This window comes from Euleptes europaea, chromosome 5, assembly GCF_029931775.1.
Source record: "Euleptes europaea isolate rEulEur1 chromosome 5, rEulEur1.hap1, whole genome shotgun sequence".
Taxonomy (NCBI): Eukaryota; Metazoa; Chordata; class Lepidosauria; order Squamata; family Sphaerodactylidae; genus Euleptes; species Euleptes europaea.
The window spans coordinates 58,395,471-58,420,590 of NC_079316.1; the positions used below are offsets into that span (position 1 = coordinate 58,395,471).

The 25,120-nt window shown below is 41.2% G+C and overlaps 1 protein-coding gene across 1 annotated transcript in view; it reads right to left on the minus strand.

Moving 5' to 3' along the window:
* LOC130477365 (VPS10 domain-containing receptor SorCS1) overlaps positions 1-25,120 on the minus strand; it is a 496,720-nt gene that overhangs the window by 334,689 nt on the left and 136,911 nt on the right. The window contains exon 2 of the mRNA XM_056849300.1: positions 1,040-1,107. Coding sequence (XP_056705278.1) covers positions 1,040-1,107 — 68 coding nt within the window. The remainder of the gene's footprint in view (positions 1-1,039; positions 1,108-25,120) is intronic.

Below are 25,120 nucleotides of genomic sequence, written 5' to 3' on the forward strand. Positions count from 1 at the left end.
AAATCCCTACTTAGCCATGAAGCTTACTGGGTATCCTTGTGTCAGTTACAGCCTCTCAGCCTAATCTCTTTATCAGGTTATTGTGGGGATAAAATGAAGGAAAAAAAAAATAACCATGTAGGCTACCCTGAATTCATTGGAGGAAAGGAGGGATAATGAATGTTATAGACAGATTCAATGACCAGAGGATTTATTGGAGATGTATTCTGTTTTGAAAACCCAGAGCCCAATCACAGCTGTATGTATATACAATTGTACACAAATGCATTATGTTCCGACTTTCAAGTCAACGTGTGGAGGTCAGGCAGGGAGACTGCCCAATCAAATATTGAAGTAATGTATGAAAAGGGGTAGTATGGTTTGGAACGCTAGCCTTCCCAAACAAAACTAGTGCAGTAGCCTTTGCATTTCTGAGTGAATAACCTCCAGGTTTTCTTTTTCAGCACAAGATGATATAGCATAGCTGGTAAATTTCTTGAAAGCATGGGTAGAGAGGAACAACAGTAGTTTTATCTGATCTGTAAAAGATCAGCTAAGCACATGTGGACGTAATGGGAGTCTGGTCAGGAACTGAGTGGAAGCTTCACATAGGTTTTGTAAGCTTCCTATGCAATGAATGTGATATATTTTTAATGAATAAATGATGTGGCAAAGTGAATGATATTTGTACTTTATGTGGAAGTATACTAGTAGTATCTGGAAAAGGTAATGGGAATTTACCACTTTCACACTTTTGTGGAAAACAAATCAACAGCAAATCAGAATGTGAGGTGTTAGTTTTATTTTTCCTTGCTAAGGAGTTTCCAAAGAGCTATTCAGATTAAGACACAGACATACATTGTAGAGGCAATACACAACATTGCGTTGCAAAGCAGGCCTCAGTCCCACCACCCTTACACATGAGTCACACAGGGAGAGCAGCAGCTTAGCCGCAGACCTTCCAGTACAGAGACAATCCAATTAAATCTAATGAAAGGACTATACCAGAGTATCCAGGTTTAAGTAAGTTAGTACTTATTAGTTCAATTTATCTACGCACCTCCACAGTGAGCTCTCCGTGATACTCCCCAGGTTGTAGTCATACAGCTTTGTCAGAATTAAAATCACCTGCAGGCACAAGAAGAAAATCATGGTAAGTCTCTAACAATTAGAATCTCATAGAACAGATATGACCCAAGGGAGGGCTTAGGCTGCTGCTAATGGGTGCTTAACATAATTAAATGAATTGCTCAACCATTTGCTTAAACTGATATTGAAAGTGTCCGCAGAGACCATCCACAGACATCAAGATTTTCCCTGCCAGCACAGGCTGTTCTATGTGGCATATTCTCCCAGAAGAAAAGAGGGGTGGGGAGAGAATTTGCTTTGCAAGACAAAGCAAATGAAAAGGGCATAGGTGCAAAACAGCTGGAAGAATCCTAGGATTATTTCTGGGCCTTCTCTGGGATTCCATATGGATGCTTGCTTAAAAGGTTAAAGAGACAGGTACTTTATTTCACACTTAGGCATCTCTAAGGGGGGGGGGAAACTACTTTATTATCTGATAGAGAAAAACTACTGGATAGACAGCTTCAATCCTGTCAAGATACAAATATACCAATGTCTATTGGTAACCCTACAAATTTTATCTAAAACAGAATTTCAGAGATGTCAAATATTTATTTGCAGAACTTTTTACCTACTTTTCTCATTTAAGAGAATTCATAGAGGAGCTAATCATCTTAGATCCAGTCTGGGAACGGAGCAGAAGAGTGAGATTTCTTGTGAAAGCGTAGCACTGGCTGGCAAATAGCAAAAGTCTGGGGGGCGGGTGAGGACATGGAGGCTGCCCACAGTGACCTTTTATGGACCTTTTAAAGAATTTTTCTACAACTACTGGTACAACAGAAAACCTTTTTGCACAAAGACTGCATTAGAAAAAATATTGTATATTTGTGTACATAGTTGTATGTGTTTCTTATTTGTATCACTGCACTTTGGTTGAATATATGTTTAATCATGTTACTTATGTGACTGCTTTGTACAGTTATCTCTGTGCTGATTTCCAAACTCCAGGTAATGGCAGAGGATCTCCTGCTATTACAACTGATCTCCAGCCAATAGAGATCAGTTCACCTGGAGAAAATGGCCGCTTTGCTCATTGGACTCTATGGCATTGAAGTCCCTCCCCTCCTCGAAGCCCACCCTCCTCAGGCTCTGCCCCTAAAATCTGGCAAAGAGGGACCTGGCAACCCTACCCACCAAATACCCTTTCCTTGTTCACGCCCATTGTTTTGCTCGTCTCCCATCCCTTCCCCTCCCTCCACCCATGTCCCTCCCTAGTTAAAAAAAAAAGACAAGAAGATTAGTGATCTAATGCAGAATCAAATGGATGCATGAAGCAAGAATACCGCCCCCTTTGTGCATTCTCCTGGGCTATAAGTCTGCTACCCTGAGCTTCCCGTTATACACTGGGAAAGCCAGAAATTTCAAAAAGTTGCTCGGTAAAACCCTCTGAGTAAAACAGAAAATGACCCCCCCCTTTGTTATTTATTTATTTATTTATTTACGGAGAAGATTAGCAATCTAATGCTGGATCAAATGTACACATAAATGAAAGAATAACTCCCCCCGCCCTTCCTGCATTTCTCCTTTCTGGACTGTGCTGTTAAGTATAGAGTTTTGCGAATTCCTGGGCGGAGAGGGAGAGCCACAAATCGATATCAGGTGAAATTGACAAATAAATTTGCAGGCTCACTGGGGGCAGGGGAATGCTGGTCAATTTTACCTCTCCAAAGAGCTCTGTGCTTTGGCTCACTTGGGGCATCCATTTTGAGGGCAAACTTTTCCAAATGTATATAATGGCTGATGAGACGTGTGTTTTCTAGTCTAACTGCAGTGTGCATCAGCGCTAAAGTGCATGTGCAAAAACACAAAAAAAATTAGGGGGTAGTGGGAGGAGCATCCAGCACAATCATCCATGATAACACAAATCACATGGCCAAAAACTCTGGTTTTGGGGAAAACCAGTGAGGACAGAATAAAACTGATTTAGAAGTTAAAAAAACAACATTGCAAATGAGCTGTGTGGACAAAAATCACATGAAGAGATTCCAAGCCTCATGGATCGACCACATGGAAAATGTGTGGTAACTGATGCATGTGGAAAAGGCCAGAAACTGGTAGCCATAGAAGTGGGTTGGGAAATTCTTGGAGTTTTGTGTGTGGAGCCTTGGAGAGGGCAGGGTTTGGGGAGGGGGGACCTCCACAGGGTAAATGCCATTGAGTCTACCCTCCACAGCAGCCATTTTCTTCAGGGGAACTGATCTCTGCAGTCTGGAGGTCAGTTGTAATTCCAGAAGATCTCCAGGCCCCACCTGGAGGCTGGCAGGTTCCCTCCTCAAACACTGTCTCCCTAGCTCTACACCCAAATCTCCAGGAATTTTCCAACCTGGAGTTAGCAGCCCTAATTACGATGGGCCTGTTTTCCTTTCATACATGGGACATTGGCAGCCCTATAAAGAATGGAACATAGCTTGTAATGAAGTTCTGGCGATTTTCACCACACCAGTACAGAACAAGAAAGATGGTGCACCTGAAATGACGGAAAGGCTTTAAATAACCTTTTTGCTGGAGGTTTGCTAAGCTGTTTTGTAGGCTAACAGGTTCAGTTGCTGACAGTGCCCTTAATTCCTGCTACAGATGGATGTGAGACCTGGCACATTGGTGGCTTGACTTCATTATTTAGTTTACTGCTGTCTTGAATCAGGAGAGCAACTACCAGAAATGCTTTATGTGCTCATGCCCCTCCCTTCCCCATTTTCGTAGTGGGGGATTTATAGGCCTATTCAGGGAGCAGAGAGGCAACATAATTCTGTATCTTCAACAAACAGCCGCCCTGCTGCCACTGATAAGCTTTCCTGGGAGGGTGGTGATTGAAATTTAGCAGTTACCAAGCCTTAATTGGCACATGTCTTTGTAAAGCATATGCACCTGCTGTGGAAATGCTATCTGACAGGGTGGTAGGCAGCCTGACACCTAGCCCAAGTTTGGGTTCTCTTTCAAGAACTGACATTTTTAAAGCGAAAGGAATCAACAACTTATCTGACCTGAGTTTGGGGGAAAAAGAGAAACAAAACAAGCAGGAGTCTTCTGCTGCCACTCGTAGTTAATCTCCGTGAGACACTACCACATTGGTTGTCCCTGTGGTTTGGTCTGTTTCTTTTCAACTGCCATTGTGCCACTAAGCCCTTAGCAAAACGTATTTGATTGCTGCTGTTTGTAACCTGCAATTTACTTGTTCTTCTATTATTCTTAAGATGCCACCCACCACAGCAGGCATCTTTTGGCACGGGTAGGTATTTGGGGTTTTTATTTCATCTGTTATGTTTTAATTATTATCTGTTAACCCCCTTGGGCCAAGAGGAAGGTGGGGTACAAATATTTTAATAAATAAATATATCTCTTCTATCGAAGAAATCTGGTTTACTCCCTGTAAGAATAGTTTCAAAGAATATGGGATTTTCTTGTCAAAATAATTATTGCCAAAATCAACATCAGAAGTGTTCAAAGAAGAACAAGGTGCCCTTTTAGAACTTGTTTTTTTTCCACTTTAACATATTAACAAAACTGAGTGGTGCTTGAATGGTTAAATACCCAGTCCCCTTTCCTTACCGTCACAGTCCAAATTGTGTCTTCATGCAAAATTTACTTCTTGCACACTGACTGGAGATAACTATCAGGTAACCCTTTACCTCCCTCTGTAAAGCACTGCTTTTATTTCAGAATGCCCCCTTTAGTTTGTTTATTATTACTGTGCTGTAACCTCTCTTTTCCAAAACACAAAGCACATTTTTTTTACCAAGTACAAAGGGGTAGCAAATTGCATGTTTGTGTTGAGAGATTCCAGTTTTGTGTGCATTGTTTTAAAAGTCTATGCAAAACCATCTTCTTTAATATTTATTCCATCCTCTACTTTTGTTTTTCATTCTTTGTTGTTTAGACTATAAAAGGTTAGTTTACATTTAATATTCTACTTTCCCTCTCCTAGATTGTCACTAGCTGGATCTGAAGACCCTTATGAACAAAGACATGCATTGTATGCTGCTCTAAATGTCACCACATCGTCTGTGAAGGAATGCTGTAATGAAAGGGGGGTAGTGCATTGCTCTTTGTTCTCCCTTTGGTTGCCTTTTCCCAACCAGAGTCATTTTACCAATCAATACAAACTAACAAAAGGATGACAAAAATATTAAAAGAGAGAACAGCACAATAAGGGAGGTGAAAATCCAGTTTCACATAGCAATCCCCCCCCCAAATACATTAATGATACATAAATGATCCAAATACTTTTCAGGGCTTTTCCAGAACTGCCAAATTGACTACTTCTCCATTGTTTCCAATTAGGATTGCCAACTTCCAGGTCCTTTTCCTGGGTAAGTGTATTTATTGACATTGTAGTAATTATTTTTCTGTTGAGTCTTATGTCTAGTATTTCTTATGTTTAGTATCTTTATATGTAGTGGTTATACTGTATATATGTATTGCAGAACATATGTTCTGAGGAATGTAAATCTCACCACAAAAGCTGCTAGAATTTCCAGAATTTGGCCAGAAAATTGAAGAAGCATGACGCGAAATGGGGACTAATACTGGAATCCCATTTTTTCCTGGCTCTTGGATTTATGAAGATTTATCTACATTCTTGATAAGACTATTCTTTTTCACAGTGTCTTTAGTCTCTTGAATGTCATATTTTGTATCATTACTATTTGACATTGTGTTTTGGAAAATTTGTGCTTTGCTTGTATTTATTATATTGCCTTGCATCCTTGCTTTGTTCTTATAAATGATTTAGCAACTATTTCATTGGATAAAACTTGATGTTTATCTATGCATTAGTGCCTTTTTTTAGTAACTTCCAGGTGGGGCCTGGAGAAATCAGGACTGATCTCCAGACTACAGAGATCAGACTACAGAGTTCCCCTGGAGAAAACAGCAGCTTCGTATGATGGATTCTGTGGCATTACATCCAGTTGAGTCCCTCTCAATCCCAAAAGCCCCCCCTCCCCTGAATCCACTTTCCAAATCTCCAGGAATTTACCAACCTGGAGTTGTCAACCCTACTTAAAAAAAACCCACAGCTTGGAATGTGCTTTTGTACTCACAAGACAATAAATGTACAACATGCAATGCATAACAAGCATACCACAAAGTTGACAAAGTTAAAACACAATTGTTTGAAAGGGATACTTCAGTGAAAAGTTGCTAGGTTGGAAAGAAAAAAATCTAGATTTGACACTACATAGACTAAGCTCAATGGGATATGGGTGGCTAGCTACATAAATTAATCATCCCACTTTACAGAAAGTGCTATTACAATAGATCTCCAGGTAACAGACATCAGCTCACCTGGAGAAAATAGATGCTTTGGAAGATGGACTCTATGGCATTATATCCCATTGAAGCCCTTCCTCTCTCCAAACCCTGCCCTCCTCAGGCTCCACTCTTAAAATCTCCATGTATTTCCCAACCAAGAACTGATAATCCTACACAGGGCTCTTTTGTTATTTATGCAGCCAACAGAAATTATTGGCATTTGGTGTGTTTGTTTTTTCCCCAATGGTGGACTTAGTTTTATTCTCCATTCTGTTAATTTGAAGTAAATCACTTTTTAAACTTTAATTCTAAGTGATAAAGCTTATCATATAAAGTCTTAACAAGTATAGAATAGACAGACTTATATTTATTTATTATGGACACTTTTACCATACTTTTCTTCATACAGTATGGACCCAAAGTGGCTTACAAGGTACAAAACACACAAAAGATAAATTTCACAGGTAGACAAAATAACTCTGCTTCCTTCCCTATAAGCCAAAGGAGTAGCCAAGATTAATCTACACAAAGTCCCTACCAGGCAACAGAGATCAGTTCCCCTGGAGAAAATGGCTGCTTTGGAAAGTGAAAACTATGGGATTATACCCCAATGGAAGTGCCTCCCATCCCCAAACCCGCCCTCCTCAGGCCCCACCCCCAAAATCTCCAGGTATTTCCCATCCTGGAGCTGGATACCCTAGAGGGAACAGAGTAGATGTTGAAACAGTAGCGCAACGTGTTTGTAATGAACCAGTCCATTAAGCGGAGATCTGTAATGACATTTCCAATCAGTTCTTTTTATTAGACTTAGCAGAAATATTTGCTGGGATTCACTCTGGGAAAAAATGTTTGCATACTTCTCAACAGATCAGATAGGGCCACCGTAGAAACCTCTCCATCCAGCTACAAGAACTGATCTATGATTGCCATAGCTACAAACCTGCTTGCACATCCATGATCAGCTTGGGTACTGCTTATCTTCAATAAGCCACAAGCGTGCACACACACACACCACAACCACTTTGTTTAGCACAGTTCATTGGACTGGACTGCACATTTGTCACATTCTTATTTAGTCTCATTTTAAAACATCTCTAATAAAAGAAATTCTACAATCACATTATGTTTACATGGAAAAAAATCTTGCTCCTAGGAGTTCCCAGAAGGCTCATATGCAACTGTGCAGGGAATAACACAACTTCCAGAACCTGGATAGCTTATCAAGCCATTAACATGTTACTGTATTGAATGAAATACTTAATAGCTTGGCTTAACTTCCCTGACGCTAATGCTCTTTTTCGCTTGGAGCTACACTGACTGCTTTTACAAACTTGACGTTTATCTAGAAAGATTAGTCACAATCAGCCTATTCATTTTCTCCACGGTGCTGTTCGAAAGAGGCTACATTGATGGTTCCAGGCAACAGTCATGTGTGGTGTGGTGTGGTGTGGTGAGAATCACTTCCAACACAAAGTATAGAAGGCCCACAAACACAAAGTCCCTACCAGTATGCATACCAAAGCCACTTCCAATATTGCTTTTTCATATCTATGTTCCAATAAAGCAGTCAGGAAGTATGCAGCTTTCTCCTGTTGGAATGCCAGTATGTGACAGTGAAATGTATAAAATAGCATAAGGGCCTGTGAGCACTGCTGGACCTGCATCTCAGATAGAGTTGCCAACCTAAATGTGGGACCCAGAGTTCTTCCAGAGTTACAACTTATCTCCATACAGATATCAGTTCCCCCAGTGAAAATGGCAGCTTTGGAAGGTAGATTCTAAAGCATCTTATCCCTGCGAGTGGCTGGCAACTAAAGCTGGCAACCTCCAGCTGGTGGCTGGAGAGCTCCTGCTATTACAACTGATCTCCAGGCGACTGAGATCAGTTTACCTGGAGAAAATGCCCACTTGGGACGGTGGACTCTATACCCCATTGAAGTCCTTAACCTCTCCAAACCCACCCTCCTCAGGCACCCCCCCCCTAATGTTTGCTAGAGGTACCACAGTAGATTTGTAATCTCCTGATACGATCCTGATGTGAATTTTGAAAACATATTACTTACCAGCTCCTCAACCTCTATCTTATCTGCTCCCTATATCCCATAATTCATCCAAGGAGTGGTATAAATGTCTTTCTCACAAAAACCTTGTGAAGTGGGTTGGGCTGAAAACAACTAGGCAAAGAGCACCCAAAGAACTTCACAGTCAAGGATGTATTTCAACTGGACCACCTTGTGCTAGTCCAGCATGCTTACCAACAATTTACTTCTTCATGTTCTTGAGATGTTCCAAACATTAGTCAAACGTTTTGTCCCAAGATGGTCATACCTTGTGGTATAAAACCATAAGACTGTACTGAGAGAAAGACTTGCTACAAAATACAGTTCAGGATCTGTATTTTGGAGTAGAGAGGTGGGTGTTTACTCATTTTGTTTCCTTTTCTAAATAGATTCTAGGAAGAAAGTGCTGATTGCACAAGCTATTTCAAACATCCCAGTGCAAAATAAAATAAGCCCTGCACACTCACAATCAACCTTTCTGTCTGCAGAAATAACAAAATCCCTTCATGTAAAAATATTGTTGCAGCTTTTGTGTCACTAGATACTTCTCCCCTATCTGCACATTCTTCCCTCACCCCTGGCCCCCATACAATAAGATGATGAAAAGTAAACATCCATCACTGCCTCCAGGGGTTATGCATGCTTCAAAGAGAAGCAAATCAAAATTATTCCACTAAAAAGGAGCAAGGAGACCCCAAACCAATAGACTAGATATGTTAGGGGATGCACTAAACTGCAGCCCTCTCTGGGATGACACTGTACTATACTTTGCACTTGACTTTTGGCCCACTTGTCATAAGGCTTGGCCATCACAACTTTAAGGTCTGTGGTCATACAGGAGGTTGTTTAAAGGCCTTTATTAGAAAAAAAAATCTTTCTTTGGGCCAGAGGATCTCAATAATTGTTCACCACTTTTAGATTTACCAATCCTGATTAAAATTTATGAAAGGGTAGTAGCACCTCAACACTATTTGTTTCTGGATGAGACTGATTGACCCTTTTCAATCGGTCTTTCAACTCAGATATGGAATAGAAAATGCCTTGGTCACCCTGACTGATGACCTATGCTGGTCAGCTAAAGGGGGAGTGTATCTCTACTGGTTCTTCTGATCCTCCCAGCAACATTTGATACAATCAACCATAGTATCCTTCTGGGCCACCTAGCTGAAGCAGCTATGGAAGGCATTGTTTTACAGTGGCTCTAATTTTTTCCTGGAGAGGAGATCCCTGAAGAGAGTCTGGGGAAGCTACTGTTCTACCCCTTGGAAACTGGTATGTCCCCCATGCTGTTTAACATTCCCAGAAAATGTCAGAGAATAGCACGTTGAGATTCAAAGTGTGCAGGGGCAGACTGAGAGGCCAAAACTGTCCTGGAAAAGGGCACACCTTCCTGCTGCCATCATGGAGGGCCAAAGAGACACCACACTGCTCCTTGATGGCATCTTGCTCAAGCCAGCAGGGCAAAAGTATGCACTGCCATGCTTCTCCTCTCCAGATGCACAATGCCACAGCTGGCACAGGGTAAAGACAGGTACTTCTGTGCCTGTGCCTCTCCTTACCAACCTGGGCATAGTGGGGTTGACCATACACCTCCTCATTGCCCATGCCACCAGGGCAAAGCCAGGCACTGCTATGCCTGTACTCCTCCTCACTAGCTGTACCATGCCAGTACAGGGTGAAGTCAGGCACCACCGTGCTCCTCTCTGCTGGCCTGGCTGCAGCCAGGCCAGCAAGCAGGAACACGGGTGCTGCTGGTATAAGGCAAAAATGTGCACTGCTGGATGGAGCCAGTGAGGAGGAGTACAGGTGTCATTGACCTGGGTGAGGAGTACAAGAATAGTGGCTCCTGGCTTCGCCCAATGCCAGCAGCACCCATACTTCCTCAGGTAGGGATGGATGGGCAGAGCTTAGGACAAAGGCCCACTGAGCATTTCTCCAGTAAAGTAAATTACCCTGTTAATAATCTTCCCCTGCTAGTCTGATTCCCAGTATGATGTTTTTCTATCACAATCTAGGAAGAGAATGAAAATCCCAAATTAGTCCCTTGAGATGCTTAAGGGGAAAAACAACTGAAACAATCCAGACAAGGCAGAAATACTGTTGACTGGACAGAAGGATAACTTGAGAACAGATGAACAAACTAAAACTGTCCTGAATTTAGGGTTGCCAATTTCCAGGAGGGGCCAGGAGTTCTCCTAGAATTACAACTGATCTCCAGACCACAGAGATCAGTTCCCCAGGAGGAAACGGCAGCTTTGGAAGATAGACTCTATGGCATAACATTCCAGCTGAGCTCTCTCTTCTCCCCAGGCACTGCTTCCAAATCTCCAGGAATTTCCCAAATTGCATTAGTAGCCCTACCCAATCTGGACTGAAGTCCCTGTGATATACCAGACTCATTGTTTGAAGATGGCATTGTACAGGTTAGTCGATCAAAAAATGTTAAATTGTTGATCTACTAACCAGTCACAAAAGTCAGCCTCCATACTGGAGAACGAGAAAGTAAAAAATGTTACATCTGTTTTTTAAAAAGGGGTTCAGGGGGATCTGGGAAGTTACAGGACAGCTAGCCTAACATCTGTTCCAGGTAAATTCATGGAAACTGTTAAAGATTCATAGCACATAAAAACATGTAAGCACATACAAACAAAGGGTTACCACACTTTGCATTCCCAGCAATATATTAAGAGTTTGAAAATGTTATAAAAAACATCGCTTTAAAAGGGTTTTGGGATACAACGGCTTGTAGATGGTTGGAAGACGTCTTCACAGCTAAAGGGGCCAAACAAAGTGTGAACAGTATTTTTTATAACGTTTTCAAACTCTTAATACATCGCTGGGAATACAAGTGTGGTAACCCCCAAAACCTGCTGAGGAAAAATCAACATGGCTTCTGCAAAGGGAGTCCTGCCTCATCAAGATGTTAGAATTCTTTGAGAAGGTTAATGAGCATATGGATAAGGATGACCCAGTAGATATATTTGGACTTCCAAAAGGCTTTTGAGAAGCCCCTCGATAAAAGACTCCTGTGTAAGCTTAGCAGTCGTGGAATAAGAGGACAGGTCCTTCCTCCCCAATGCAGACCCAAATATCTTAGATATTTACATTGTTCTCCTCTTTTCCATTGTATCTTCACAACAGTCCTGTGAGGTAGATTAGACTGAGACTGGCCCAAGGTCACCCAGTAAGCATTCATGGCAGAGGGAGATTTGAACCTGGGTCTTTCAGACCCTAGTCTGATGCTCTAACTATGACAAATTTGAGCACCTAGTAATCTGCTTATTCTAAGACACATACAAGTAAAACATTAGCATGCAATGAATATTTAATGTTGTGCTTTCCTGAGGTTTAAACAAACAACTTTCATGAAACGATGTTTATTCAAGCAATAAATCACTGTTTAGTTCTCTGTCATGGGGGGGGGACTTTTTTATTCTTATGCAAGGTACAGGGGCGTGTAGTTATCCTATTTTCATTTTTACGGAGGGTTTTACAAATATATATTCTGTGATCTCACTGCTTCCTCTGCATTTTTAAGTATGCCACTGAATTATTAAAGTGTGTGGGAAAGAAGCAGACTGCAGTTTTTAATGCAGAGGAAAAGGGATTCTGTGCATGCCCAGAAGTATTTATTCCAGAATTCAGCTAGCGCTGAAAGCAAACTCTTAGGTTAAATCTAGTAAGATCTTTGCACAAGCTGAGTAACTACAAAAGACAAATTCTAGAGTGGTAGCCATGTTAGTCTGTTATGGTAAAACCATAAAGCCACCATAAAAAAATAACAACTTTTATGGTTAGAATCTATTTCATCAGATGCATGACGAGAATTCTCAGTCTGAAGATACTGATATACACATGGGAAAATATTTGTTAGTAAGAAAGAAAAGCAGTTGTGATTCCTATTAAAATGCATGCTATGGAACTATGATACATTGTAATTAATTAATAATATATGTTAAAAACTTGTATTCAAGGGAAACAGAAAACTGGAGATAGAATGGGACTTACTTCTTAGGATACCTGCTTAGGGTTACTCCCAAAAGATCTAATAATTTCTGTACCGTATGATCTACTAAGGATCTATACCTTCAACCTGATCAGGAGTATGGATTGGGCCACACTGGAAATTTATTTCCAGGGTAATTTCAGTTGCCCAATATTCCCCTGCTCTCCTAATTTCTTTTTCTTTTTTTCCACTTTAAGGAGGCAAAAGCAGGACAGGAGAAGATAGGATTGAATGGACAGAGAGAGCTGGAGCTAGATGGATTTCAGCATCCAAGGACTAGAATCGCTTTCTAAAGTTGTAGTTCAATACTAACGGAGGGTAAAGGGTGATAAGAACTGGCATGACCTCTGCGCTGGCATTAGTGCCACTTGCGTAAGAAAACAGCAAGAGAATCACAGTTGCGGCTAGAGGACATTTCATTTGTATTAATTTTCTAACATATATACTTTAAATGATCAGTACACATGGTAGAAAATATGTGCAATGTTGTTAGTGGCCCTGTGGTTTTGCCCATGTTTACTTGCTATTGGGAGCTAAATTATTAAATACTTGGTTGGGGTGTACCTTAAAGATGGGGATAGCAAAACAGAGAGTATTAAAAGATAGGAATTGAAGCATAAGACACAAATGCAGGTACACTGATATATTAGCAGTACCCAAAATGCCTTGTTTCACGTTATAGAAAAGTTACCACAGATGCCCAGATAAAGATTATCTCTGGGCTCCCTCTCATACCACTCAGACACAAACAATCATTATATTAAAACAAAATGCTCAGCTAATAGGTGGTTATCTCTATGTGCATCATATATTTTGCTCCATTCTGTTCCTCTAATTAATAATCCACACCTCCTCCAAAGGGTTCAGGGATGTGAACTACACTTCACCCAAATTTTGTCCTTACAACTACAAGTATGTTGTTAGGCTGAGAAACCAAACCCTTCCCCTTCTATAACGTTCTATAAAAGGGATGCTGAATTTATAACCAGAACCCAGTAGTACTTTGCTAAGCTAGGCCAGGGTGACCAAGCCCCCTGGAATTCTGACCCTGTCCTCCTCAGCAACCATAGAGAGGTAAATTAATTTGGAGAATAAAGTGACATAAGCATACCTAAGACAACACACACTTTAAAAGCAGCCACCACTGTGACTAAATTCATCAAGCTATCAGCATCTCCCAACTGACTAGCACTAACCAGTTCTTCCTTGGGCTAGATCTACTTTTATTTAAACACGTCTCACCCAAACCACCTAGAAACCAGCACATATGCAAGATCATCAATGCAATACCATCAATAGTATCAGAAAACCTCCCATGTCTAGGATCTCAGTAAAACTAAATACAGGTATATTTAAATATCTGCTCAGTGGCTGACAGTGCCATCTGAAGTAGAGTTACACCCTTCTAAGCCCACTGACTTTAATTGCCTTAGAAAGTGTAACTCCACCTAGGAGGCTATTGTGAAATCATTGGCAGATTCCTTATCCCTACAACTATGTCAAGTTTTGTCCCAGTGGAAACCAACATTTTGCAACACACAGTTAAAAGATATTTTATCAAATCATTTAATGTATGTCATGGAAGGCAATGTGATTTCATAACTTTGGGATAGAGTTTAGATTTTAATTAATATCCACATCCTGAAACACCATTTGTGAAAGTTCAACTGTGCTCACACCCTTCCATCCATCCCCAGATGTAGTTTTTTGGCTCAGAACTGTCCTGCACAGATTCCAGTATGCTGATAGTATTTTGACATTATTTTGGATTATTGTGTTGTCTCATGTTGTGCTGAGAGAGAACATCCCCACTGGAATTAAAGAATGTAACTTGTATATGCATTGTTATATATATGTGTGTACCATAGCAACACTCATCTAGGGCTACAGTAAGCCAGAGTTAAGCTAAGACTGAATCCCTTTACACCTGCCTGAGCCCCAGTTTTATATGCCATTTTGCAATTACCTTTAAATCACCATATCAAACATTACCACAATGAGATTAAAAATTTTTTTTCCTTACAACGATAAACTTCACTGAAAAAATATGAAAATGTTTCTATAGATCAGAGTAGGTACATTCATTGTCATTTGCGGAACTGTATCAGGAACAACAAATTTCATAATTAAATCTGACAAACCATTATATCTAAAATTATCTTAAAACATGGGGAAATGAACTGACTAAACTGGGTCTTGGCAGCACAGTTAAATTCCTCACAGTAGCCTGTGGGTAGAGTTTAACCGAACAATCGTATTCTATCTCATAAACTGTGACCTTGTGTGGGATGCATGCCAAAGGAAGGAGGAATGTAAGGCCACTCATTTCCTAGAAACAATGGCTTCCAATCTGCCCACCTTTCTCAGAGGCAAGGGATTAAAAAAATAAAATAAACAGATTTCCCTTTATTAACACGTTTATGAATGCACAGTATCCCCCCTACCTTTTTTTGAAAAAGTGCTAAATCAACAAGCTCAAACTAATTAGTTCTATTTATTCCATGACTGCTAATCAATTACTGCCAAAAATTTCTAATGACTTTCACTTCTCTTTTCCTCATCCCAGACTTAAAAAAAAAAGCCATGCCACCCATAATCCATCAGGCTTTCGACTTTCGCTGGCCTGAGAGCTGTGCTTGAGTGTATAATCAAGCTCTTCAGTTCCTTGCATTCTCACACCTACTCGCCTCCATGAAAATAAGCCTGTGCCAGCTGCTTGAAAATAAGCTCTGAGGCATCTGGAGACCAATTGGAATGCAAAGGTCATATTTTCCAAGCTGTTTATAGATTGTAATTTGTAAGGGTGTAATGTCACAGGTTGTCAATAATTCAAGGTGGAAAATTACAAGTCGTAATAGGCCATCAATTCTTCATTCTTCCCCACTTAACTCTTTATCCCCAAAGAGTGGTTAAATTCCTTTTCATTTGAGTCTATTCCTTGAACTTGGATCCTGAGATTTCATTTGTTTATGGTAAAGACATTTAGGGCGGTAAAATGTAACTAATCCCTTAACAAGTCTTCAGGGAACATAGCCAATAAAAAGTGCATGTTTCAGAGTACAGATATGAATTCTCACTAAAGGTCTGTTCCCAGGGGTCCCTTATATTCTGCACAGCAGGTTGGTAGTGCTGTCAGCATAATTTTGTTCTTCTTGTTGTTGTTTTCCCAGAGACTAAAGAAAGGCTGAGATGAAAAGCTATGGGTGTGAGAGACTATTTTAAGCCTTTGGTTTAAGCTCTCTCCATCTCTCTTGTTGGATGCAATCAGAACCCTCAAGGAAGTCAGTGGATCCTACTCCTAGATATCAGGATTGCAACTTTTGTGAAATGAGGTGTGAAACAAATTTCCTGCTTTGTGACCAAAAAAAGAGACTTTTCTTCCTTTAGGAAATTTACTTACTGTGTGTTTAAAAAAATCATTGCATCTGTTCAGCAGATTGAAGAAAACCAGCTGTACATTAAAAAAAAAATAATGCCTATTGAAAATATTTGGCCTCTCACCCTCTCTCTAATTTGGAAGAATCGAAGAATTATGAATACAAAATACAATTGATGTGTAATGATAACATTGTAAAACAGACTGACAGCCTTAGTGCCAGCAAATAGTAGTTTAGGACCAGGCACATAACAATGGCCCTAACCTGGATGGCCCAGGCTAGCCTGATCTCGTCATCTCGTCAGATCTCAGCAGCTAAGCAGGGTCAGCCCTGGTTAGTATTTGGATGGGAGACCACCAAGGAAGGCCAGGGTTGCTGTGCAGAGGAAGGCATTGGCAAAACCACCTCTGTTAGTCTCTTGCCATGAAAACCCCAAAAAGGAGGTCGCCATAAGTTGGCTGTGACTTGACAGCACTTCACACTCACACACACACACACATAATGGCTACACAAGGTTCATTGCACTAATGATGTGACCACAATTCTTGTCAATGTCATGTTCACACTGGAATTTGGGTTGGCAATACACATATACCAGCAGCAGATATCCAAAGTGAAATGTGGCATAATAATATTACGCAAAGCTGTAGCACCATGTGGAAAAAGCAGAAGTGCTGGACAGTAGGATTATGAGGCAAGTGGCCCAGCCACAGATGGGGCTTAATTGAAAAGAGTTTGGTGCGCTATATTGACGAGCCACAACTGACGCTGAAGTCTTTTCCATGCAGTTCCAAAGGCACGGGTCTAATTGTGTAGCGCATTCTGCACACCGTCATTCATCTTTGCCATTACTTCCTAGATCCTGAGCTGGGCCTTTATTGTGAAAAAGAATTCACGGCTAAGCACTATTAAACCTGGACCCAAATTAAGCCTGGACTACATGCCAACATAGCTGTCTTTGGCTAACACCAGAAACAACCACGTTGGCACACAGTATCTGATAGAAACCTTCCATTCTAAAATTATTACAATTGTGAGGTTCCGTTATGGCACCCCTTGTCAGCGGCAGGTCCAGCGTTCAATGGCGGGTCCAGCCTTTTCCCCACCCTCCAGCAGGCATTCACATCAAAGACCTCAGATAGAGAGTTTGGGACCAGCCTGTCCTCTCCTCACTCCTGGCTTCGGGTGCTTCAGCTCGCAGCACTCACACGTTCTGCCCCCTTCTCCTCCTCAGCAGGGTTGCCAACATCCAAGTACTAGTAGGAGATCTCCTGCTATTACAACTGATCTCCAGCCCGTAGAGATTAGTTCACCTGGAGAAAATGGCTGCTTTGGCAACTGGACTCTATGGCACTGAAGTCCCTCCCCTCCCCAAACCCCACTTCCCTCAGGCTCTGCCCCAAAAACCTCCCGTCGGTGGCAAAGAGGGACCTGGCAACCCTACTCCTCGGCCATTGTGACTGCCCCTGGTTTTATAGGCCTCCCCAAGTGCTCGTCAAGGCCACCAATATCCCATTCCACCCCTCCCAACCAGGCCTTAGCGCCAGCCTCCAGTCTGCCCCGGGGTGACTGCTGGTCCTGCAGGGATAAGCCACAGCTGCCTGCTGGTGGGGCGGAGTCTCCCCTCTGAGCCCTAGCCCGGTTTGTGCGGTGGGCTCTGCCCCAGCTGGGTCTTCAAAATGGCTGGCAAGTCGCTCCTGGTGTGAAGGGCCAGAAGCCTTGGGAGGCTTTGATGGTGGACGCATTGCTGTGTTTTCCCCAGCTGCTCATGGCTCGGCTGCCGCCTCACTTACCCTGCCTTTCTCAGGAGGTGGGGTTCTGCTGGCTGAGGCGACAGGATGTCTTTGGCCTTCCTGGGACTGCCTGGTCTGGTGAGGTGGGTATGCGCTTCAGTGGCTAGGGGGGTCTGATTGTAGTCCCAAGCCGGCAGTTGTCTCCCCCAGCTCGGGGCAACTATCGACCAGAAAAACCAGGCAAATATACCAAAGAGAGGATATTAGCAACTTGACATCTTGTGACTACTAGTACTACAGTGAGCAACGACTGATCCATACATTATGAAGAAAACAGTTTGGGTCCAGGGACTCCATCTTCTGTCACAGGTTTTCCTCAGTGCCCTCAGATGCAGTGCCCATTTAGATCACAACTATGTAATGTTTGGAGAAAGGGCTTCAGACACAATTTTCCTAAACTTGAAAAGTCCATTGGGGACACTACTTACCTGGGAAACCCAAAAGTGTACATATAAGTTTCCTCAATGGGACCAATAGCACAAGCCCAGGACAATTAATGGCTGGGGAAATGGCACACGGAGGGAAGGCTTAAGTTCCATCTCCAAACATGCAACAGTCTTGACGTAATTTGGCCACCACACACATGCACACTGGAACTGAAGAGAACCCACAACTCATATATGACTGTTACATTGGACCCAGGGTGGGGAATCCAGACACAACCTGTATTCTCTGTAATCATAGCTTGTACACATTTTATGGGATCAGGCTGCACAGAATTAAGTGAGGTGGGTACCTTTTTTTTTTAAGCCCACTAAAAAAGTCAAGGTAGTCCCCTGTGCAAGCACCAGGTCATTACTCACCCATGGGGTGACATCACATCCCAATGTTTACTAGGCAGACTATGTTTATGGGGTGGCTTGCCATTGCCTTCTCCAGTCATCTACACTTTACCCCTAGCAATGCCTTTCAACCCATCAAGATAATTAAGCCCACTACAGTGATCTTAATGGGTTGAAAGGCAATTAATTCTATGGTGGAGATGGGCCAAGGATTGCAAACTGTAAGTGTATTAACCAGGAAAAATCCCACTGAATTCCTTGGAACATACTTCTGATTGAATAGGTTTAGGATGGCTTGAAGGTTGCTCTGGACATTAATTCAGGTATCTGTACATAATCAAGGTTGCTCTAAGACAAGTAAGGGAAACGTCTCGTACTACCTACTCATTGTTAGAGCAGTATATTCCTAAGAATGGTTTTATTAGCCCAGTCTCTTGCTTCTGTTGTGTATGATGAGCATAAAGAGACATAGTTCTGGTTCTTTCACATTTTAAAAGAAATGTATCAGCTGAGTTGAAGATAGTGCTATCAATACCAAACATCTAGGAAGCATTCAGCTACCATTACAAGGATTGAGTAGAAATACCGTAATGGAAGCAATCATTTCTACCTCTGAATGGAGCCATTTTAGTGTCTTCTAAAAGTGTCAGCTTTCAAGCAAGATATTAGTGGTGGCATTCAAGGTGCTGAAAGTAATGATGTAGTTATAATGAAATAACCCCTAAAACTCAAAACAATTCAGAGCAATTTTTCCCCTAAGAGGCAAAATATCCCTTTTTAAAGCATCTAATCTTCCCAATACAGCTGTAATATAGGCATGCAGGGCAATTAACCAAGATGCAGGACAGACTAAATATAGATCCTTGGGAAAATGATACAAGGAGGCTTCTAACTCAAGAATGTTTGGGCCAAAGAGCTAAAGCAGGGGGGGGGGGGAGAGTCCCCATACCCCAAGAACCAGAATGGAAAGAGACAAACCTCAGTCTAAATCCAAATTGAGAATCTGAAAATAGCCTTCAATAAATGATTTATATAGAATCATTTTAGGGTCTGCCTCTCCGTTTTGCCAAACAGATAGTCTAATTTACTTCAATGCCCTTTACCTCTTACATTTTTATAAATAAGTATAGTAGAAAGCAACTAATCTGGTTCTAAATATTAACTCTTGATAAGTTTTATCAAACACTTTCCAGCGATTCCTACGGAGGTGTGATGTCAATTCTTCCTGGAAGTCCACCTCACCATGTTCCCTCCTGATGCCCACCCCACCATGCCTCCACCCATCAGCTGGGCCTAGCAATCCTATTTGTTTGTTTGTTTGTTTTGTGACTTATAGCCCTCCCTCCCCAGCCAAAGCCAGCTCAGAGCGGCTTAACATATCTTTCCTTGACAAGTCCAGAATTCCTTCCCATGCAACCATAAATAAGTGATAAATAAAATGTCAATTATTTCACTTTCTTTTAATATCTGAACAGTCCAGAAATGGAATATAGGTTCCTCAAAGACCTCAAGGAAGAACAGTTGTGTGGTCGTTAGAACTGTATTGTGATTTAAAAAAAAAACATGAAGGCCAATTCAGACATTCCATTTTTTGTCCACTTGGCCATCTATAAGGATGTAACATCTACTGTGCAAACCAAATGAGCATGATGATTTCCAGTAGCAACTTCTGTAATTACAACAGCTACAAAATATTCCCATAATGAGAACTAAATTGTGGACAGAAAATAATCATATTCTCATTATCATCCATTGTACATATCAAGGAGTGCAATGAATAAGAAACATGATGTCTGGACTAAATTTCCACTTAAACTCTTATAATTTTTTTAAACCATACATTTAGTTGGGACTCAGAAATATATGCACAGGAACCCTTTTTGAGATGCTGTTCAGATTTTCCAGCAAGTTGTCTTCCTGTTGTGAAACATCATATGTGGAGAAACATATGTGTCTTCCATTTTGGGCAGCTCTTCAGATGCTCACAAGCCATGATGGACTAAACTTTCACCAAGGGATCCATCTTGTCTGCAAGTCATGGAAATCTAAGGTAATGATTAGCATCCTGCAGCTTCAAGTGAATCCCACTTGTCCTAAAATTCAACATTATTTAGGAAGTACATAGCGTAGGGATTGAAGACTTCATGTTTTCATTTTTTCTTTGTTCCCTTGCTAAGCCTGAATGGCTTGAACAGAATATGTGTATTGTTTTATTCATTCATTAAACTTTCTTGAATTTTAAATGCTCTACATCTAATCTCTGGAAAAACACCACACCCTCTTTCTTCTTGTTCTCTGAAGTCAGGTGACAGGGAGGAGCAGCAGAGAAACTCGCCTTCCCTGGGGGGCAGAATAGTTCTAAATTGCAAAGTTGCAATAGATCACCCCAGTGCTTACTCATAGAAGCAGAGAGGGAGGCATAGCAAGCAACTAGATAGGGCATCTAAATGGAAACTCTGCTACAGAGTGCTAGACTTATGACTCTATCTGGCAGGAGATACTCCTAAGAGTCACTGGTGGCAGTCAGTGTTTATCCAATTTGTAAATATCACCCCGGGGGAGTGAGGGGAAAGGGCACATTGCCAAGTGAAGACTTGGGGGCAGCCACAGGGTTTGTCTGACCTCCCAGAGATCCAATCAGAAAAGACAAGAAAGGGATGCCAGCCCATTTCTTCACACCATGTAGTAAATAAAAAATACAGCAACCACTTACAGAGCTGATTAGCTTGTTCCCCATGGGTTTACAGAAACTAGTTGGCAGCATCCATAACCACAAGATGTAATGAATTCACTTTCTCCATGTCTGATGCACTACAGATAGGGCTGCCAGATGTCTCTTATTTTGAAAGATTTCCCACTTGGCTCAGAATATCACCATCCCATCAAAAACTAGTTTCTCAGGAGAACTTTGGCAGATTTTATCTGGCAACCATAAATGAAGGACAGGTAATACAGAGATAGCAGTGTGAAACCCGTATGTGCAAACTATGTGAATTTTTACACATGTAACAATGCTTGTATCAGCCCTTCCGTCAGCACACTTTTCAGCCATCAACTCCCTAACTCAAACAAGGGGGGACACTGACGAGTCAAAGAATGTTCAAAAGCAGCCCACAATATTTCAGATCTTATTGTCCCCTTAATCAGACCCTGTACCTGAAGGGTAAATTGGCTTTTATCTGTAACCAGTAAAAACAAGACAGTTATTCTTTCTGGCTGATAACCCTTCTCTGAAAATTAACTCTTTGTCTTGTAAAATTCACATGTACACACTAACAGTACAACCCTAAGAACACTTTCCTGGGAGTTGGTGTGACCTTTTTTTGGGAGGAGGGGGGTGATATCTGTGGAAAGTAGTGTTGCCAGCCTTATGGTAGGGCCTGGAGATCTCCTGAAATTACAACTGATCTCCAGACTACATATATCAGTTCTACTGGAGAAAATGGCAACTTTGGAGGAAGAACTCTGTAGTATCACATCCCTGCCGAGTTCCCTCCCCATGCCAAACTCTGTCCCCATGCTCTACTCCCAAATTTCCAGGAATTTTGCAATGTGAAGTTGGCAACCTTAGTGGAAAGACTCAGAAAACTTAGCTTTTTAATGTCTTCTGATATTTCTATACCTTTTTTGTGCCCTGGGGTAAATGCATTCTTAATAAATTACAGTTTGCCCTGGTTAGAATTGTTCTCTTGTTATATTCTTTTTTTAAATTCCCTTGTCAAAGTACAGCTAAATATCCAGAAGTATTTATTCAAGTCCTTTTCAAACCCCATACTAAGAACTATAGTGTTAAACAAGTTGAAAAATTAAAGGATTGTACAGAATCCCAAGAAGCAGCCACAACACAAACTTGAGCCCAGTCTGCGAACATCAAGCCTCCACGCTCTCTTCTTCCCAGTAGTTGTCAGAAAACTTTCCAGCTGCAGTGGAAGGGTTAACCTTGCTGCAACTGTGTCCGTTTATAATGGAACTGAGGTCTTTTGAATTATTTCTCAAGGAAACCTGCTGCCTTGTCACCAGTTCAGTGAGCCATGTACTCAACTAATTTGACTTACACTTATGGTCAGCCATTTGTCAAAGAGCGGGTATGGAATGTAGCTTTATATCCCATTCCTTTTGACTTATGGCTTACTTTTGACATGTGTGCTTCCAGGGAAACACATACCTATTTTTCTACCCTTGACTGTTGCTTGTTCAGCCCTTGTTCCTAGAAAGAACAGAGTTGTGTATCACGTGTGTGAGTCTATGTGTGCCATTGCAAGAGAAATGAACAGCAAAGAGTTTCCAGCAAACTAAAACTCTATGACTGGCCACCATCCTTCTTGCTTCCTACCATACTTTCCCATTCCTAATACTAGCACTTGAGGCACCCAATGAACTTGATTGGAAGTAAGAATCAGGACAAACACAAACAAGCAGTTATTTGTGAAGAAGTTGAACGGCACATGCTTCAGCTTACCATAATATATGGCGATGGCCACTAGCTTCCATGGAAAATACAACTACCAACAGCTTAAGTAGTAAGCCATAATTATGATCATAAAAGAAGCAAAACCAGTCACACTCAGACAAGGTAGGGGTTTCTACATACTTGAGGTACTCCCAGAAGCAATATATCTATTATCTAAAAGGAGGGAAGAAGGGGGGAAGCTCTCAAAAATGGCTCGATGACATTTGTATACTATCTAAGAAACATGAAATGTTGATAGCCGTTGAAAATTGGTTGAAGCGAAAAGAGGAAGAGGGTATATTCGGAAACAGCAACATGGTTCTTTAAACCCACAAGCTCCAAAAATCAGTTCTACATCTAGAGATCCACAACAAAATATGAGCTTGTTCCTCATCTACTCCATGCCCCTTTGCACAGTTTCTATATAGTACTGAATGTAAGGGGTACATGAGGAACAAGTGAAAAGTAATATATAGTTTTGGGCCCACACTTACAAAAGTAGCAAAATCAGGCTATGCATGGAAAAGGAGAGTGTTTTTATCCACTCTACTCTCCAGGTATGCTGAAAAAGGATTACTTAAATTTAAGTGAAAAAAGTAAAGGTCCCCTGTGCAAGCACTGGGCCATTCCTGACCCATGGGGTGACGTCACATCCCGACGTTTACTAGGCAGACTTTTGTTTACAGGATGGTTTGCCAGTGCCTTCCAGAGTCATCTTCCCTTTATCCCCAGCAAGACCAAAACAAAATAGAAACCTCCCAAACAAGCCTGATGTTCCATGAAGCATGTAATCTTGGGAGTCAGTTAAAGAGGAAAAAATAGTAAAATAAATGGGGAAACCGGCCTGTTCAAACCTCTGACAGTTTTGAGAATCCTGCAGGAGAATATCCAGATGATTTATATTCTGCTTCATTTTCTTATGGACAAGGCTGAATAGCAAACATCATAGTAAACTGCCCTTCAACAGGGAAGAAGAGCCCACCTGCAGACAAGATTAGGGTTACTACATATAAGAGCAACTACCTAGGAAGAAGACCCAACAAGAGATGGATTGACTCAATAAAGGAAGCCACAGCGCTCAATTTGCAAGATCTGCTTATTGCCCTTGTAATGTTTAAATGATATATATATCCCTCATTTTAAAAGACAAACTTTTAGACTAAGGTTTCATACAATTTCATGGCATATCAAAAGAAATCCGGTTGTGTAGTGATGGTGAATTATCGCTAAAATGATGAAGGAGAAATGATGTTCTGGTTACAACATGAGGCAGGAAGGAATGATATATAGAGTTTTTATTATGTCAAACTCTATCAAGGTGAAATAGGGAGTGTAAGTCCCAAAAGGCAAAATCTTCTTATCTTAAAAGTCTGCATGTGGCAAAGCTGTTACTTGGGGGGAAAATACTAATTCTACTCAATACAAGTTTCAGTTCACCACTGACCAAAATGAAATTTCACATTTCTTGTGTAGACAGATGGGAACAAGATACCTGACTCAGAGCCGTTCCTTGTAACAACCCAAAATAAAATTCAGCTCAGAGTGATATCAGGTTGATAACCCTCTAGAAGGATTATGCTACATAAATGACAACTGAAGATTAAGTTGACTGACATGTTGTTAAACCAATAAATGGATTCGCTGAAAACATTGTCAGCCCTTTTCTCTACAAGCAATTCAGTTTTATATATATAAAAAGAGTGGCCTAGAATTTTAACAGGTTAAAGCAATTCTGGTTGGAGGAAAATATATCTCACATTATTTGTCCTCTAGTCAGGTAACAAACCCTGTGGCTTTAATAGTAGTCTTATGGGGGGGGGGACACATGTTATTTGGTATTAACTTCTATGCTAAAATTCCATGCGAAGTTTCAAAGAAACAAAAAAAATCTCACTATGAAGTGAAACAGAACATTTTGCGAGAGAAGATATGCATGGAGAGGAAATCACTCTCCTATTCTCCTTGTTAGCAATCTTGGTAAGAAGAGACAGATGCCCTGAAGTCAAGCACACAGCAGGAGATTCCTCCTCCCTCCTCCTACTCTCCTCCGGCTTATGCGCGCATGGAAAGTAAAATGGATTGTTCATATCAAACTTGCAACTGACAAAGGATTCTACAACAGACAGGAAAAAAGTGTAAATTAAATGGATGATTTTGCAATGAACATGAATGTTCTCGTTCTTCTTGGACAGCTGGAACAAAGGTTCAGACAAAGGGAAGTATACAAACTGTATGAACAATGATCACATCACCAGCACTAGATTAATGAGGCTGTGATCACCTTGTCAACTAGAG